The 18,441-nt window shown below is 23.5% G+C and overlaps 1 protein-coding gene across 2 annotated transcripts in view; it reads left to right on the forward strand.

Annotated features, from left to right (window-relative positions):
* The first annotated feature begins 385 nt into the window (after positions 1–385).
* LOC136985634 (serine-enriched protein-like) overlaps positions 386–18,441 on the forward strand; it is a 34,697-nt gene continuing 16,641 nt past the window's right edge. The window contains exons 1-2 of one of the 2 annotated variants that reach the window (XM_067282953.1): positions 386–480; positions 18,018–18,207. In XM_067282953.1, coding sequence (XP_067139054.1) covers positions 18,038–18,207 — 170 coding nt within the window. In that variant the 5' untranslated portion in view covers positions 386–480; positions 18,018–18,037. Of the gene's footprint in view, positions 481–5,407; positions 5,445–18,017; positions 18,208–18,441 lie in introns of those variants that run through there. The other variant, XM_067282954.1, reaches the window with a different exon arrangement.

Genomic DNA, 18,441 nt, shown 5'->3' on the forward strand with positions numbered 1-18,441 from the left:
TACTAATACTACTGCAATTACAAAATCTTAAGTTCTTGCAAACTCGACAAAACACTTTTGCAAATTACTTCTGAAAACAAATAAGTGCCCTACACCGAAAAAAACTACATTGAAGTAATTAATTACGTGGTTTATTAAATTTAAATCAGTTCTTAATCAAGAAAACTTCCAAAAAGAGCATTTTTAAGTTATGAAAATCTCGATTTTTAAGGAGTTTCGACCAAAATCGGAAACGTTAAACTAAATGAGGTATGAATGAATTTTGATACAAATTTTCAAGCTTAAGATAGAATAACTGACGTTTATGTTAAAGATGGATGTATCTGTAAAGAAATTCTTGTTGCACATAAGCTGTTTTCAGCACCAATAACCATTATTTAGTAACGGCGAATGTCTCTTACGATCGATATTCTGACATCTACTGGTTCAGTTCAGTACAAGAGTAGCAGAGCTGCTGACAAGTCGTGCTTCACTGACGAGGTAAGTACCATACTTTACACGTGCGTAAAATAGTTTTACCAATAAATTTAACGTATAAAAATTTAAAATAAACATCTCTTTAATATATAATCATCATTTATAGTTAAATATATAGAAATTTTTCATTAAAGCACCGAAGAAACTCATTGTTAAATTATAGGAAACATCAGTACAAACTTACCATTACTAAATATAAAAATCCAGACAATATTAATTAATTTTCTATCGGTAATATTATTTAATGATATTTCTAGAATTATAATTTATTTTTCTGTGTGCACATCTTGAATAAATAAAACATTATGTAAATATATATAACATGTGAAATTTCAATATTACATCTTTAAATCAACAAAGATGTGTATAAAAAGTCGAGCTTGTATCAATACCAAGTTATGCACTTCATACAAAGAGTTTGATCTTCATTAAAAAAATTGATTTTATGTATTTTATATATTTAAACATTTATATAAATATATAAATTTTAATGCTATATTATTCAATATTTAGAAAAATTTACATATTGTTACTTATTAAATTTATGCATGAGTAAATTTACAGTAACTAATTACAGAGACAGATAATATAGATTTTAATGACATTTTGATTAATGAAAATATTCATTTTATGTTAATTTATACTTATTAACTGCAGTAAATTTCTTGAAATTAAAAAAAATAATCTTTTTGTATTTTTAATGCCAAAAACACCAATTCATAACTAAAAATTTGTGATTTCAAAGTATAAAATAATTATAGTTTTTAGTTATGAATTTGTATTTTTTAGCATTAAAAGTACAAATTTATAACTTTTATCATTTAAATTTATTCCAGTTTAAATGATAAAATAATATATTTAATAATGTTTTTATTAATAAAAGCATTAATTTTTTGTAAATTTACATTTACTAATTACAATAAATTAATCGAAATCTGAAAAAACCCGCAAATTTCTGTATTTTTAATGCTAAAAAGTACAATTTCATAACTAAAAAATTGTAATTTTAAATTATAAAATAATATTTCTATATATATTTTTTTAAATATAAAATATAATTTGAGCTACTTTTTATTTATTTATAAATATATTTACAAATTACATATTAGAACTTTTAAAGGTTAGGACATATATGAAAATGTAAATAATTACTTTCTGAATAGATTCTTTAATAAATAACCCCAAGGAAATACAATATCCTTTTATATTACACAAATATATACATATACTTATACATAAATTATTAAAAGTTAATATTTTTAACGCGAATATAACGTAATTTCTCAACCAGTAGTTCGAGAACCCCAAAGGGACTGTGAATCCCATTATTGATTAATGTAATAGTTTTAAAAAAGTATAAAAGATTAAGAAATGTTAAAAACATTTATTTTTATTATATATATATTAAATTATTTATTACACATCAAAAATTCATTTACATAGAAGAGAGTTTTAAGAAATTAAATATAATTGAAATGAAATTATTTTTTAATATATTTTATAAAGTTGTTTAAAATTTTATTTATTAGATTTATTTAGTTTTTATTATATATATTTTAAATTATTTAAAAATTAATAAGTTAATGGCTTATAAAGCACGATTTCTCAATTAGTAGTTCGCGAGCTACAAGAAGACTTTAAATCTTACTTTTAATTATTATCGCAGTTTGAGTAAGTATAAAAGATTGAAAAGTATTGTAAATATTTGTTTTAAATGCTTTTTTATAATAAATAAATTAAAATTTTGAATTATTTATTAAATTTAAAATAATTCATATATACAGAGATTGTTTTTTATTCATATATTCTAAAAAAAATTAAATTATTTTTTAAATATATTTTATAAGGTTACATAAATTTTGATTATTAGATTTATTCATTTTTTTTCAATTTTTTATTTAATTTTTTTTATTATTACATCCACTCATTGAAATCAGCTTCCTTCAGGTATCTTGACAATCGATAGGGGTAAATAAATAAAAAAAATCTTGTTAGTTCAGTCAAAGAAATAATCTTAAGTTGGATAATTAAGGAAAAAGGCTTAATTGGAAGGATAAATCCAGAAGAAGAAACAAAAATACAGAAGAACAATAATAGCAATGAAGTTAAATTAAGTATAGAAAAAAACTGTTGTACTTTTTCTTTTCTTTAATTGAATAATATTTTAAAAAAATTTAGTTTGATCGATTAAAATCGTAAAAACATAAGAAAAAAAAATTAAAATTTAAATGCAGGGTGGCCCAAATGCTGTAAAGGCTAACTTGTAATTAATTAACTAAATTACATAAAATAAAATACTTAATTTAATTGTATTTTTTATCATGTTTCCATTAGTTTTTTAAAATAAAAAAAAACAATTTGTAATTCACTAGCGTAACTGACTTTTAGGGTCATCGTGTAATAAAAATCTTACTTTAAATTTATTATAAAAATAATTTTAAAATTTTTGTATAAATATTTATGTCTTATGCATTCAAAATAAGAAAAAAAATCATGTATAAATGTGTGAAAATAATATAAAATGTAAAGCTGTATATAAATATATATATATAAAGTAAAGCATAAAATATCTGCATATTTATGCTAAGCTTTATTTAAAAATGTACTTCTTATAAAAATTGTTTTTTTTTTATACAAAATTTATTTGATAATTTACAGGGTTAATCCAATTTCCTTTCAGTATTTTTTAAATAAAAATTTCTTAAAGAAAGTAAACTGTAAAGTAAAAATTTTAAAGCTTGTTTCAATAGGAAAAAAAAAGAGAAATAATTGCTAAGTTTAGCAAATAAAATAAAATTTAACATATATTTCTTTATTTGTTAATCTCATAGAAAATTTAAAAACATTATTGATTTTTCAAGGGGTAAAACTTTGATAAAAAGTCATCAAACTTAAAAAAATGTTAATTTTTTGGAATTTTATAATTTTATTTTTATTATGTTCTTCCCACTTATATATATTTATTTATTTACAATATTTATTTTTAATACTATTTTTTATTTTCTTTTTATTGCTTGGGTGGTTTTGTTTACAAGAAAAAAAAGTATTATATTTTACAAAACAGAAATTTTGATTTTAAATTTATTTGCATATTTTATTAACAATTTTCTCAGTTAATTCAAAATTTGAATTCTGTAATTAAGTTTTGAAACTGTTATATTATTTTTAATTTAATTAATTACAATTGTTTAATTGTTTTGTCTAAATTAATTTAATACATAAATTTTTACTCATAAAATATTCATATTAACTGTTATTTATTTTTTATTCTCTTATGTACATTTAAAAAAATTACAAATATATAAATAAAGGTTCAAATGAATTTTCATAGTGATTAATTTTCTTTTAATAAATTAAAAAGCAAATCATTTTATTAAAAGTATTTATTTAAAAATTATTATTATTTTTTTGCTAGTTTTTACAATAAATTTTACTTTGATTATTTAATTTGAAGTAATTATAAAATCAAAGATTAAAATTTTACGAAATTAAAAGGAAAAAAAAACCCTAATATTTTTCAAAGAATTATTTTATTTTGATATTATTTTAAATTAATAATAAAATTGTCATTAATTCATTAATTGTATTTATTTAAATTAATGCGGAGCTATGAAAAATTGTAAATGAAATTAATTTATTTTTGTAAGATATTCTAAATACAATTAATCACATCATTTCTCAATTTAATTTAATATTTATATAATATACTTCCATTCTAAAATATTTTAATAGAGTTTAAAATTGATTTCACTAAACTATTTTAGGGGGAAAAATGTAATTAATTTTGAGAATTAGCCATTTATTTTATAAATTTTTAAAATTTTAAGGTAAAAAATGGTTTAAAATTATATATTGAATTATGTTTTAATAAAGATAAGAAGCTCAGTTTTATATCATGCAACACAAAATAGTATATGAGGTTATATGGAGCTTTATATCAACTAAACTAGAACAATTTTATATGAAGTGCCATAAGTTTGAATGAAATTCCATATCTATCAAATTGGATCAATAAAGCACAATATCTTTAGGTTTTGAGGATCTACATGAGATTGTACAGAGTTTCATGTGTTAATTTTACTTTAACATTTTGCATTAAAATATATCATAAATTATTTTAATTTTATTTACAGATAATTTTCCAATATATAAAAGTATTTTATAACTTTTAAACATCTTGCGTTAATTTTAAAGAATAATTTGAAGATTGCAACAAATGCTTACATAGACATTTAATTCTGTAAAGCACACATTGATTAATTCTGTGTATTAAATTATTTAAAATTCTTCCTATTTAATCAATAGTAATTATATTATTAATGAAGTACTAGAAATTTATACAAAATATATAATTTAAGCTTATAAAAATTTAAAAGAAATCAGCTTAGACCAAAATATTTCAAATAGTAATTAAATATAAGAATAAGTAGATTAAATCTTTTATAAAATTAATTTAGAATGAATGTCTTCTTGATGATGAAAATTCATTGGTGCATAGCTTGAAAGAATTAAATTAATGTGAAGTAAAGATACAAAGGTAGATATACTTCACGTAACTTACTAAATTTTTAGTGAAAACATGTAACCAACCATATTATAACTTTGTCATTTTCCTAAAGTTTTCTAAAATTATGATTAAAAAAAACTTTAATAATAAAAATATGGAAGTTTTATTTTTATTTAATATTTGATAAGTATAAATACATCCTATATATTTGTTAAAATTGCCAGAACAGTAATTGTAAAATTAACAAACTCTTATGTAATTATATTATTAAAATAAATGTTAATACATTTAAATTTCAAAAGCTTTAAAAATTAATCATTTATTATATTTATTACTTTAAAAAATTTTAAATTACTTATATAGCAATCTAAATTTAATCATCTCACTCCTCTCTTTTCAAAAAAGAGTGGAAAGGAAGAGAGAGAAAGAACCATAATTATGTTTATTGCTTTATTTGAAAGTAATTTAACATTTTGAATCCATTTTTTTTTTCTGTAAGAATAAACAATTTTATAAAGTAATCAGATAAAAATTCTATTGTCATCTACAAAGTTTTCCATTAATTTTCATTCTAGCCAACATAGTTCAATAATTAAATCTAGAAAAGATTCTTTTATTTTAGCACAAAAGTAAATATGATGCATTAAAATTGAATAAAAAATTCATTTTTTGATGTTTTTTTACAAAAAAGTAAGTTATGAGAGGAAATATAAAAGAAAAATTTAATTTTAAATTTTTATTGAAAATTTTATTTTTTCTTTAAAAAAAAATCAGTATTACAGTTTGATACTCCAATAATCTTGTTTCCTTTTTTTAAACTTTGAAGAAAACAAGATTAGAAATGAGAAATTTAATGTAAAGTTGAACTGGATTTTATTTTACCAATGTCATATATAGCTTATATATGTATGTTTGTTCATGCACAGATATATTAAACTTAAATATATATTATGTGTGTTTGTGTGTGTGTGTATAATATATATATATATATATATTTATACACACATACATATATATAAAGTTATTTTGATATATAAGAAATATATATATATATTGTATATATAATAAAATGAACTAAACATATTTTTTAAAAAGTAATAAAACGAGTTCAAGAGGATAAACATTTTAACACTTAAAATGTCAGTATTAATAAGATTTCTGTTATTCTTTTCAAGCTGGATAAGAATTAGCTTTAACAGGTAAATTAGCTTTAATGGGTAAAAGATAATATGATATAAAAATGCAGGATTTTTATGCAAAAATTCAGTCACATATTTACTGCTTTTTTTAAAATCTGGCTGGATATGTGCATCTATTAATATATCTCTATTAATTGGATGAATATTCAGCCAATTAATAGAGATGTATATATGCAAAATGATAAAGATGCACTCATAAATTTAATATATTCTTTTATAAATTGGCTGAATATATATTTATTTATTTACATAAGTTCAGGTAAGTGATAAATGCATATATTCAGCCATATATCTCATACTAGAAAATCTCTTTTACAGGGTTACTTTTTAGAATAATTTTTAGGTTTTAAAATATATTTGAAATTTTGAAATTAAAATAAAACTCAAATTTTAACAAAATATGTATATTTTCTATAATTTTGACTGAATATATGCACTATATTAACTGTAAATAGAGTTGAAAAACCATATTGCTGAATAAGTACCTTCATGTAATACATAATATACAAGTAAAATATCATAAAGCTCCTGTATAAATTTATATATTCAGTTAAATATAAATATAATTGCATCTGTATATATGTAAATATATAGTATATATTTTCATATATCAGGATAAGAAGTGGATAGTTTTCAAGCATCATTTTTAAAACTTGTTATCAAGTTTAGGAATTATTTTAATAAATAAAATGCAACGTTCCCTCCTCTTTAAACGATTTCAATAAAAACTGAATGTTTATTTCTTTTTAAATGAAATTTAAAAATATAATTTTTTTTTTCTTTTGCTTTAGAGATACCAATCCTTCCTTCCAATCTCATTTAATTAGTTAGTTAAATTATCATAAATTTTGTCCGAAGAGAGAATGAGAGGAAGAGAGGGAGTTAAGTTAAAAATAAAATGCAATCGATACATCATATCGCATATCAAGTGACACGATAAATTTATAAATCGTTGCTTAGAGGAACATTTTATAAATAAATAATCATGAAGTTGCGATTCCTTGAGGTATTGCTTCAAATAATTCAACTTTATTCAAAGGATATTAAGATGATAGTTATGAGAGAAGGGGAGGAAGAAAAAAATCTATAAATCCAAGTTCTTTTGGGAGATAGAAGAAAATAAACCCTAGGATACTATTTTTAGAAAGTATCTAGAAGCCGATGTATCGATTGAAAGATTTCAACAACGTCACCAAATCTTTTATGATTGCATCTTTCACAGTTATATTCATAAAAAAAAGGAGAAATTATTTATATTTTCTTTAATGATTTATTAAAATATTAACATTTTTCTGTTTTAATTTTTACTGTATTATTTATTTAAAGGTTGCATTCTCTTAAGAGGTTAGAAATTAGTGAAGCAATGATAACTGAATTACTGAATGTTGTCTATCTGTTTGACTGTTGCATGGTCTTTTGGGATAAAGTTTATTTAGTTTAATGGCAAAATTGTGTGATTTCGTGTTTAGTAAATCGAATACCAATCATATTTTCGGTTTATAAAGTTAAATCGTTACTTAAAACAAGTAATTTTTATTTATTTAACACGATGATGATCATTGGATTAGCTTAATTTTTACGGAAAATAATTTATCTTTATCAAAATTTCATCTAAAATATAATAAAAAATTAATCAATCAATAAAATATTTTTGTCTTTATTTGCTAAAATGCATTTAATTTTTTAATATTTGTTTTATTTGAAAATATTCCAATGTTTTCATTCCAAAATATTTTAAGGTTTAATTTAATTTATTTTCTTTTCTTCATTTTTAAATTAGTTTTTTTACTTTGTTTAGTCTGCAATTTTAACTGAAATATTATTAAATCATTTGTTTTTTTTAAATTTTTGTATGAGAAATTAACATAATTGTTATTTTTTCATGCTATCATTTTAGTTAATTAGTAAACAATAAGGCTAGAGAGGACTCAGCCCTCATTTGATACTGAGAGCATCTTTCTGAGATCCCACTATATTAAGGAAAAAACAGTGTTAAAAATTGTATTATATTTTAAAAATAATAATAAAGATTAATAAAGACAAAAATGAAGATTTCCCCCCCTAATATACAAAAAAATGTAATCGAATAAACCATTTTTAACGTGTTTTTGAGGTCCTTGCCAAATGGCCTGATCATAGTTATTGGATATTCTTTAAAATAGCTGACCTAACGGTAAATTTGGCACGTTATTATCGGTAAAAATGATCGAAATTTAAATTTTAAAAACTATTTTAAGATTTTCCCGTCTAGTTTGCGATAATAAAATAAATATAGTATATTTATTTCGTTATATTAGATTTATATTTCTTTAGAAGTAAATCATGATTTTTATATGATAAATGTTGTCATTATTTATATAAATTCAAATCAAAATATTCTATAATATATAAAAATGCCATTTGACACGTGTTTTCTTTCTCATCTTACAATAGAAACTTCACACACGTGTCTAATTTAAAGCACTGTAGTGGCTATGATAAATAGGTATACAGTAATATTAAATGATGTTTTATGTCATAGAAATGTATATTTACTAAAAATAAATATATACATGTTTATATGTTGACGTAATTTACGTTTTCCGTCTTTCCTGCTACACAAAATAAATAAGAGTCACAGTATAAAATTTAGTGAAGATTAAAGCTTTGTCTTTCTTTTTTTACTGTTTAATTACTTAATTTAATTAACTATCTATTATAATTTAAAAAATTCTCAGCTTTAGATTAATGGTTAAGTAGTTTAGGCATTTTCTTGTGCAAAAATAAGTGCAAAATTTTCTGCTAAACAGGAAACTACACAAGGAAAATGTTAAAATATGCAAAAAAACATAATAAGAAAGTGCTAAAGATTTTAGCACGTATTTAACAAATATTTTACAATGTTAAACAAGTTTTATAATAATGAAAGATTAATTTATTTTAAGTAGAAGTAAAATAAATATTCATATTTTGATGTATTACTTTAATTTTTACTGACAGTATCAGCTGCATCATTTGTAAAGTATTTCTACCAAATCCATTGTTTGCTTTGAAGATATTCGCATCCTTAGATGAATGCTATTAAAACTATACTACTTTTAACCGAATTTTTTATATTGAGTAATAATACCGCAACAAAATATTCAGGTTATTTTTGTTTCAATTTTAACATATAAAAATCTAATTTTATTCTGTGCATTATTAAAACAGACAATAAAAACATATACATATATATATTCTAGTTGGAGAAAATAAATTTACCGGTATATTTAAAGATTATCGCATCGTAATCGTCACGTTTGTATGATTTTATTTTAAATCCATTTTTTTTTATCTAGAAAATAATCATGTAAAAACAAATTCATAAGCCGTAAATTTCACCAGATGATCTTCCAATCTAAAATTGATCTGGCATTTTGAAGTTTCGCAAGTAAATATCTAGCAAAGTATTATTATTTTTTTTTTTTAGCAAAATTTTGAGTTGAAAAATCATATTGCAATATTTTTTTCCTCCTACAGAACTTTAAAATTGAAAATTTTCTAGAAAGAAAATTAAGTTGTAAGATCACTTAGCAAGGTATTTTCTGAAGGAATTTTAAGCTATAAGAACATCTAGCGAGATGTCTTTCAACTTAAAAATTATGATAAAAACACATGACATGTTAGTAAAAATGCTATTTTTTTATATATAGAATAAAATAGCAAATATAATAACATATAACTTTTATTCTTTCACTCGAAATCATAAAGAGCATCTTGAACACTTTACCGAATAGCACTAATTTTAGTGGAAGAAATAAGTTATAATGTAATTTAATACGAAGAATAATAAATTATTAATATATTGAATTTATCAAAATCATTTATAATTAATGATTTAAATCTTAATAATGAAAGTAAGATCAAAGATTCGAAAATTCGATGATCTTAAAATGGATAATAATGTAATATGAGCTTCAGGCATGTTTACAATTAATTTAAGTAAGTGCAATATGTAAATTTATGAATTTTCGAATGATAATTAGCCTTGTTTACTGATATTTTACACAAATCTATAATTTGAAATGGGTGAATGATTTAACATACTTTATAATCGATTTAATCAATAATTCTTCGATTCTTCAATAGAAAAACATCAATAGAAATATATAAAAAATTTACTTTAAAAGAAAAAAGAATATAAAAAACGAATTTAAATTTCTTTTTTACATCGGCTGTTATTTAATTCAATAAAAAAATAATCTTTAAAAATAAGGTTAAATTGAACATTTAAGTTTTGAATTATTGCGTTTAAAATTAGAGAAAAAATAAGGACCCAAACAAGAGAATAATATTACCTATTGAATCAGTGATTACGTGAGTCAAACCTCGATATAGCGCACGCTCAAATAGCGCTGTCCCTATAAAGTGTGAATGAATACTTTCGAGAGAATCTTCTCGATTAATATTAAATAGAAACCCTTCTGTATTAACCAATAGATTTTCTATAAGTCCGGTGCTATAAATTGAGGTTTCTGCCTGGAAATAGTTTAAATCATATAAAACCACATAGAGATGACCATAATAAATATAATTTATACCATGATAACAGAAATCAAATAAACAATAAAATATTGTATATTAAAAATTAATATTTCTTAGAGTGTAGTTCCATTAACAAGTTAACTCCTAATCTTTATAAGAGTACATTTCTTTGGCTCAATATTAATTCAGTCATTGTATGAATACATAGTCAAACCTTGATATAACGTGTTGTTATGAAAATACACGAAACCTGGTATCCATCTTGAATTAACTTACAAGGAATTTAAAACTTAAATAATCAATTTTTAAGTTTTAAATTTGCATTATAAATCGTTTCTTTCTATTGATTATAATCTGAAGAAGGCCATAAAATGTCTAAAAATGTTTTTTTTATAAAGAATAGTTTTGATTTCTTGAACGTAACATTATGAGAAGCTTTGCGATTCACAACATGATGCCAAGTTACGTGCATTCTCGTGAAAAGGTTCTGTAACTCGGGCAGAATACAGAAAAAATACTCTTATAAGATTAAATTCCATTGAAGAATAGTACACTTATTTTCTAACAGTACTCTTAAACTTAAAGAGTATTAGAAAACGGAGTAAGTTGTGATACTTAGTAATCGAGTTTATATTCAGAGATCGATTCATTTCTGTCTTCGAGGTATCATTTGTGGAATTTTCAATTAAAATTATGCATGTTATCAATATATATAGGTTACGTATGCAGAGTATAAATTTGTAACTCTGACAATTTGAAGAATGATTTGTTAGTGATTTTTAAGAATCGTCTATAAATTATATAACGCTATTTTATACTTTTAAACTACAATCCCACTCCTGTAATGCTTCGCACATACCACCCCAGAATGTCGAAACGCGTATCTTTTAATTGTATTAAAGAATAATGCATAGCACGGGATACTGAATGTTACATTATTTTATTAATTACACGTGTAATGTAGAAGCTGTAACAGTGCATCGTCGTTATGCAAGACTTCAGAAACAAAAATTACTTAAGGGTTCCTTGTATTACGTAGCATTTTTGTAAACACTCTCATCTAGGATGCGTTACGAGGGTCATCCGTAGAGATTATCTGCACACTCATCCAATCATACATGCGTTACATAATTTATAGAGGTCCCTTAATATTTGAGTTATCTATTTTATAGCAGAACAATATCGTTTCATTCAAGAAAAAGGCATTTAGTTCCGAAACATGCTAAATTATATGAAATATTTGACTAACTTGGTATAATTATAATCAATACATAATGTCTAGTAAATGGTTTCGTGATATTTATCGAATATTACTCTAAAAAGTATTATTGTAATCGAGAACTAGTTTATATCAACTGTCATTCGACAGTATCTTGTCTCATTTTTCTTCTCCGTGTGTCAATCCAACCAATCATTTATAAGAAGCAACACCACTCATCTATTTACAGGATACACAATAAAATAAATGAATCATAAAATAACACCATGGCATTTCTTCCTTACAACAAAACAAAGAAAATTATTAACAAAGATAATCTTTCCGGTAGACGGAAAGCTTTCTGTGTCCAATAACTGTATTAAGATTGAGCTGAGATTGCTGTCTTATCTCATAAGACATATTATCACACAAGTTTTCTATATCAGTAACGTTGTTCGAAACATTAGGACTTTGTCTTTTATCATAATAAAAATTAGAATTACCTGAATTATAAGATGAAGCGTTTATTTTCAACTTTAAGGAGTCTGTTACCTGTTGTTTTTTAAATGACTTTTAGCATTTATTTTAGTCAGCTTATGATTTTTCTGATTTGAGAGCAAGTTGTAATTACAGCTTTTCTATAATCTTAAATGGTTTTACTTTAAATTTAATTGAAAGTTTATTGATTTTTCTTCTAATTATAAACCATCTTTAAAACTTTAGCTATAAAGTTAGTAAGGAGAACACTTTGCTTTCGTCGTAAAGCAGTGTTCTCCTTACTAACAACTTACTTACTCCTTACCTTGTAACAACTGTAAATTAATTTTGGTGAGAAGCAAAAGTGATTTTTAAAAAAATATTTCTTTCCTTTTCATTAAATTATCTTTACTTTGAAAAATTGCTATTAAATTGTCTTGTACGTTCTTTAGTTGGACAATTTACTAAACTTGAGAAAATAGTTAGTAAATCTTTCTGAATCTTCACAAAATTTTACATCTGCTATCCTACCTTTGCCTCAAAGCATTTTACGCAAAGTTTATGATTTATACAGGTAAATATATTATACTCACAAAAGATAATAATTTGAATTTTCTTATGCTCCATACTACAATGAGAACTCATTTCTCTACTTGTAAATAAGATAAACTTTTTTTGGTTTCAATCAATGTTCTGCTGATGAAGGTTGTTGATTCATGGGAATTATTTTGTACCTCCTGTTGTGCGATAATTCTTCCAGAACTGACCTAGTTTTTCTAGATCAGCTTCGAAGTAAAGAATTGCTTCTTTCAACAGAATGAAAAACGTCATTTAACTTCTTCAAAAATTTGATGCTTTAATCTTCTAAATGCTATCTTTGCTTTTAATTCTAATTTATGTGACTTTAAAAGTTTTCTGCTAAGTGTGATATAAACCGAGCTGAAAATGAAAACATTCCTAACATCAACTTAAGTTCCAAGTATTTGACGTACTGACGTACCTACTCCAGTATTATTAGTCACAGATTTTATTTTAAATTTCTATTCTCTTGACAATTAAATTGGTTCTTATTACAGATAAGGGAACGTTTTACTTTTGTCTTTTCGAGATTATTTTTCTCGAGATTTGTATAAATTATGTAGTGAGCAAATTAATAAATAGCTCGCTAGGTGTATAATTCTTGCAAATTAATTGCTTGATGTGTAAACATGAGTCTATCACAGAAAAACTCGCTTTGCATTCATTAATGGATGCAAAGTGTCAGTTTGCTTCGTGTAAATTCTGGTATTGATAATTTCTACCTTTCTCTATTTATTGTGAAGAAATTTTAACTATTTTCCTTTTCAGAATTGTTGACTTTTCTGAAATCATTTTTTCCACCATGAAATGTACGTTTTCTTCTTCTTTCCATTTCGGTATTATCTTTCTGTTCTCTTGTTTTTCTTCTCTGTTGTCTTGTTTGTTTCCGTTTTCCTTCTCTTTCTGTGCTTAGCTGCGATACATACGAATAAACATTCATTTTATCACATTTATTCTTAGTCACTTGACAATCTCTCTCTCTGTGTCGTGGACCACTGCATCGAACAAAACACTTTTTCTTACCTGTTAGCTTTATTACGCTCGAAATTCGCGTATACTATACATCATCCTGATCTTCCGTAATTGAACTTTTATATCTACCTGCTTGTGTATAACAAACATACTTGATACGAATAAAATTGACTTATATACTTGGCATGCCAAACTATACGATCCATGTTCATAAATTTCTTCGTTTTTATCGCATGAAACAAAATGGCAACTTTTACAGTTTATTATCTCTTTCTATTAGAAATGTATACTTCATTTTTTATTAAAAAAACGTTATAGCGAATTAATAATTTAAAAAGCTGTTATTACAAGTGCATCTCACTTGTTCAGTTTATTTCTTGATGAATATTTTAAAACAACACTTTCCGATAGTCTACCTTTTAAACGACTTCAGGCTGTTTTCTCTCTAAATATATTTTATATATTTTTAAATATTGCAAAGGAAATTAATAGAAATTTTCTCGATTTCTGTACATCTATTGATTCCATAAATAGTTTATTAATAGAATTATGTCGAAATTATAAACCTAAGTGGAAGACGTCGATTCAGTTGTCCGGGTGGGTACTGAATCCACGTCTTTGCGCTTATATGCTTATTATAGGGTGTTGACTTGGATTTTATCCGATATATATGATCTATATATGTATATATACTGTATAGTATACATTTTCATCCAAATAGGTGCCGAGCATGTGCATTTATAGAGCCAGATAGAAAGTAAATCCACGTCATGTTTAATTCTTATTTTTTCTTTGCCTAGACTAACAATTTACATCAGAATTTGAATTTATAATTTAAATAATAATAATTTATTTCTTTATTTTGTGTTTCGTCAAATTTATTTCTTAAATTTTCTTTATTTTATAATTAAATTTCCTGTTAATGGTCTTTTAATTAATTTATTTTTTGTATATAGGCATACTGTAATTTAGCTTATTCATCTCTTACCGTAGAATACTCAATCTTTTCCAAAATATAATTAAATAAAAATAAAAGTTAAACATAGAAACGATTAAAAATATAAGTATAAACTAAAGTATTGATTTATTATTGTTTATAAATGCAAAATAATCTTATTTATTCTCATCTTTTACTCTAATTTCCAATCAATTTTACTAAGTTTTTAAATGTACTTAATTATTATTATTATTATTTAGACTTTTTAATCGATATTAACTTCATAACAAATCACTAAGATGAGTAACATATCTAATATAACTAGTGTTTAGGAAGATTATTACAGCAACTAATTGCTACTGATTTTCCATTACCTAAATCCTGGATCGATTTCGCTTTATCTTCATCCTTCTCATTTACCTTATTGCAGTATATTTGATAGTTGCTGGTGGATTATTTATTAAGTACCTATTACGAATGCCTTATTACATCTACTTCAATGAACAGAATTAAAAGGTAATAAGTTTTAAAATTTACCTTACACTTTCACCGAAAAACCTATAAAGCACATTTAATTGAAAAATGTACACCTTGCCAAAAAGACCATATTTTAGATTTTCCTGAAATGTTTTGGTCTAAATTGCTTTAAAAAATAAAAAAAAAACAGCCATAATTATCTTAAGTGATCATTAAAATGATAAAGCTCGTAAGAGTTAGAAACAATTTAAGATGCTATTAATCTCAAGATGTATCTTGTAGCTTTTCAATAAATAACCATATTTTATCTTTGTTTTCTTAAAAGGTATTGTCCTATATTGTTATAAAAGAGAAAAACATTGAAATTTATACTTTAATTAATCATTAAAATGATAAAAACTATCGAGGCCAATTTTTTAGACTGTTTAAAGACTTAAAACCTCGTTCAAAATGCATCCAATAAACGACTATATTTCATCTTTGTGTTTCTTAAAATGTGTTATATTAAACTTCTATAAAATGCAAAAAATATTATTAATTATATCTTAAGTAACTATTAAAGTGACAAAACCATTCGGAGTATTTAAAAAACCATTTTTAAAACCATTTCAAGCATGTTTAACCTTAAAATATTTCTTTCGTAGATTTTTAATAAGTCGCCATATTTTAATTTTGTCTTCTTGAAAATGTCTCACTCTAAACTACTATAAAAGATAGAAAATGTTTATAATTATGCTTTAAACAGTCATTAAAATAAAAGAAAATTCTAGAGAATATTTTTTAGAAGTCAGACATGCTTAATCTTACGTGGTTTCTCAATAAACAAGCACATTTTAATTAAATTTTTGATTCACAAACTTAATCAAGAACAGATTTATCATATATTGGCCAATGTTTATTTAACAATTAAAACTCCAGTATGCATTTCGACAACTAAAACAATTGCCGACCTCAGCTGTTTTTAATTTACAACCTTTTTAAAACCGATATATAATAATAGGACTGATAATAATAATAATAATAAATTAATATAATTGTTTAAAATTTTATGTAAGGTGTAGTTTATCTTATTAAGTTTATGGTTGCAGATTATGTTTTATATAATTTTGTAAGCAGTAGTAGAAATTAAGTTTTTAATGTGTTATAGATCGGTTGACAGTGAGGATGACAACATTGTTTTAGTTATAGAAATGCATACTGGAGTTTTAATTATTAAATAAACATTAGCCAGTGCATAATAAATCTGTTCTTCGTTAGGTTTATTAATTAAAAATTTAATTAAACTAAAATACAGACCAAAAAGGCATTGAGGTAGAACCATGTTTTAAGTTTTATCGAAGTATCTTATCTTAAATTACTATTAAAAAGTAGAAAATATTTATAATTATATTTTAAGTATCATTAAAGTGCTAAAATCCATAAAAGTCAGATTTTAGAACTATTATTATGCGAATTGGAATGATTTTTTTTAAAAGAAAAGTTATTACTCTTTCTCTATAAATGCACTGAAAAAAATGTATGTATACTGAATTGTTTTTGGAAAGAAAATTCTTCTGATTGTATTTTATTATAAAATATACAATATAATAAAAACTTAAAATAAAAAAATAAGCGAAACGAAGGATGAAATTCAATTGTTATAGAAACTAAAATTTAAAATCTTATTTAAAATACTTATAATAATAAAATAATTATGATGTATATACAGGATGTTTCAAAATTCCTGTTGCAAGCTTATAGGATAGATTCCTTAAGAGAAAAAAAATCCTTATTAAGGATAAATCCTTAATAATGATTTATAATTTTCGAATAAATCCTTTATTAAGGATTTATTCACAGTTTAAAGTTTAGCGACGTCACTTCCGAGTTTTCTCACAAATGAGAACAAATTCATCTTTATTGTATTATTTAGATTTAGAGTTTTCTTTAAGAAAGAAAAAAAATGAATACATTTATCTCAAAATTTTATACTTTATTTGTATTTACTTGAAAGCAATGTTCTTTTTATAAAAAATATATGATACTTCTTAAGCGTTTGTTTCGCTTTGCATCGTGATCCTCTACAAGAGTTGCTGGATATGGCGACGTCCAACATCTATGCAAACATTGTATCTGCGAAGCGTGTTCCGTACACCGCTCAAAAATACCTGGTGTGCGTTGAATTTCTTGTGCCGCCACCATAATTCGTGAAAGGACGTCTTCCTTCTGCTTTATGTGGTAATCTTCCCCCGCCTCTGAGTATTTTATTTTTTTTTATAAATGCTGCACGACGGTAACAATTCACTGTATTCACATGCATCAAATTCCGGAAGTGATGTCACAGATCTTTGAATTAAATTAACTTCACTTTTTTTCTCTAATAATATTAATTTAAAATTCAAAATGTAATACATAAAATATTTGAAGTGAAACAAGGAATTAATTTAATATAATAAATTTACGAATAATTTCCTTTAAATTATAAAATAAATGTAAATTTTTTAAATTCAATTTATTCTTGATATAAATACTTCAATATAATATATAAAGAAAAATATTCAAATAAAATTCAAAAATCCTAACGATTTCCTCGGAGAATGCGCTTACCAAAATAAGAATTACCTGCAATAAAATTGTATTTTTTTGTTTAAATATTGTACCAGAAAAATATCTAAAAATCTTATATTTTATATACATAAATCTATTTTCTAGAATCTTATTCGTAGTTTAAGATGGCAGAAGAAGAGGATGATGATTACACAGTGTTTGAAGATAAACCAGGTTTGGCAGAGGATATGAAATTCTTAGCAAGTATGCCAGAACTATGCGATGTGACTTTTTTGGTTGGAGAAACACGCGAACCTGTTTGTGCTGTCAAAGCAGTTTTAGCTGCAAGAAGCAGGTATTCAAATATATAGACAATAGTTTGAAAAATTTTATTTATTTCAATAGTGGAATATGTCAAAGTTTGCTACTCGCCTGTTGAAGATTCTTTTAGATTGCGTTTTGCGCTCGTCATTTTCTTATTTTTTGAAATTTATTTTGTAAAAAATTAATTTCTTTCTCATATTTTAAGGCCTTATATGTATATATATTCTACCATTTCTAAAAATTTTATTTATTTTCAATCGTAAGA

Source organism: Centruroides vittatus, unplaced genomic scaffold (genome assembly GCF_030686945.1).
Source record: "Centruroides vittatus isolate TY-2023 unplaced genomic scaffold, ASM3068694v2 contig_975, whole genome shotgun sequence".
Lineage (NCBI taxonomy): Eukaryota > Metazoa > Arthropoda > Arachnida > Scorpiones > Buthidae > Centruroides > Centruroides vittatus.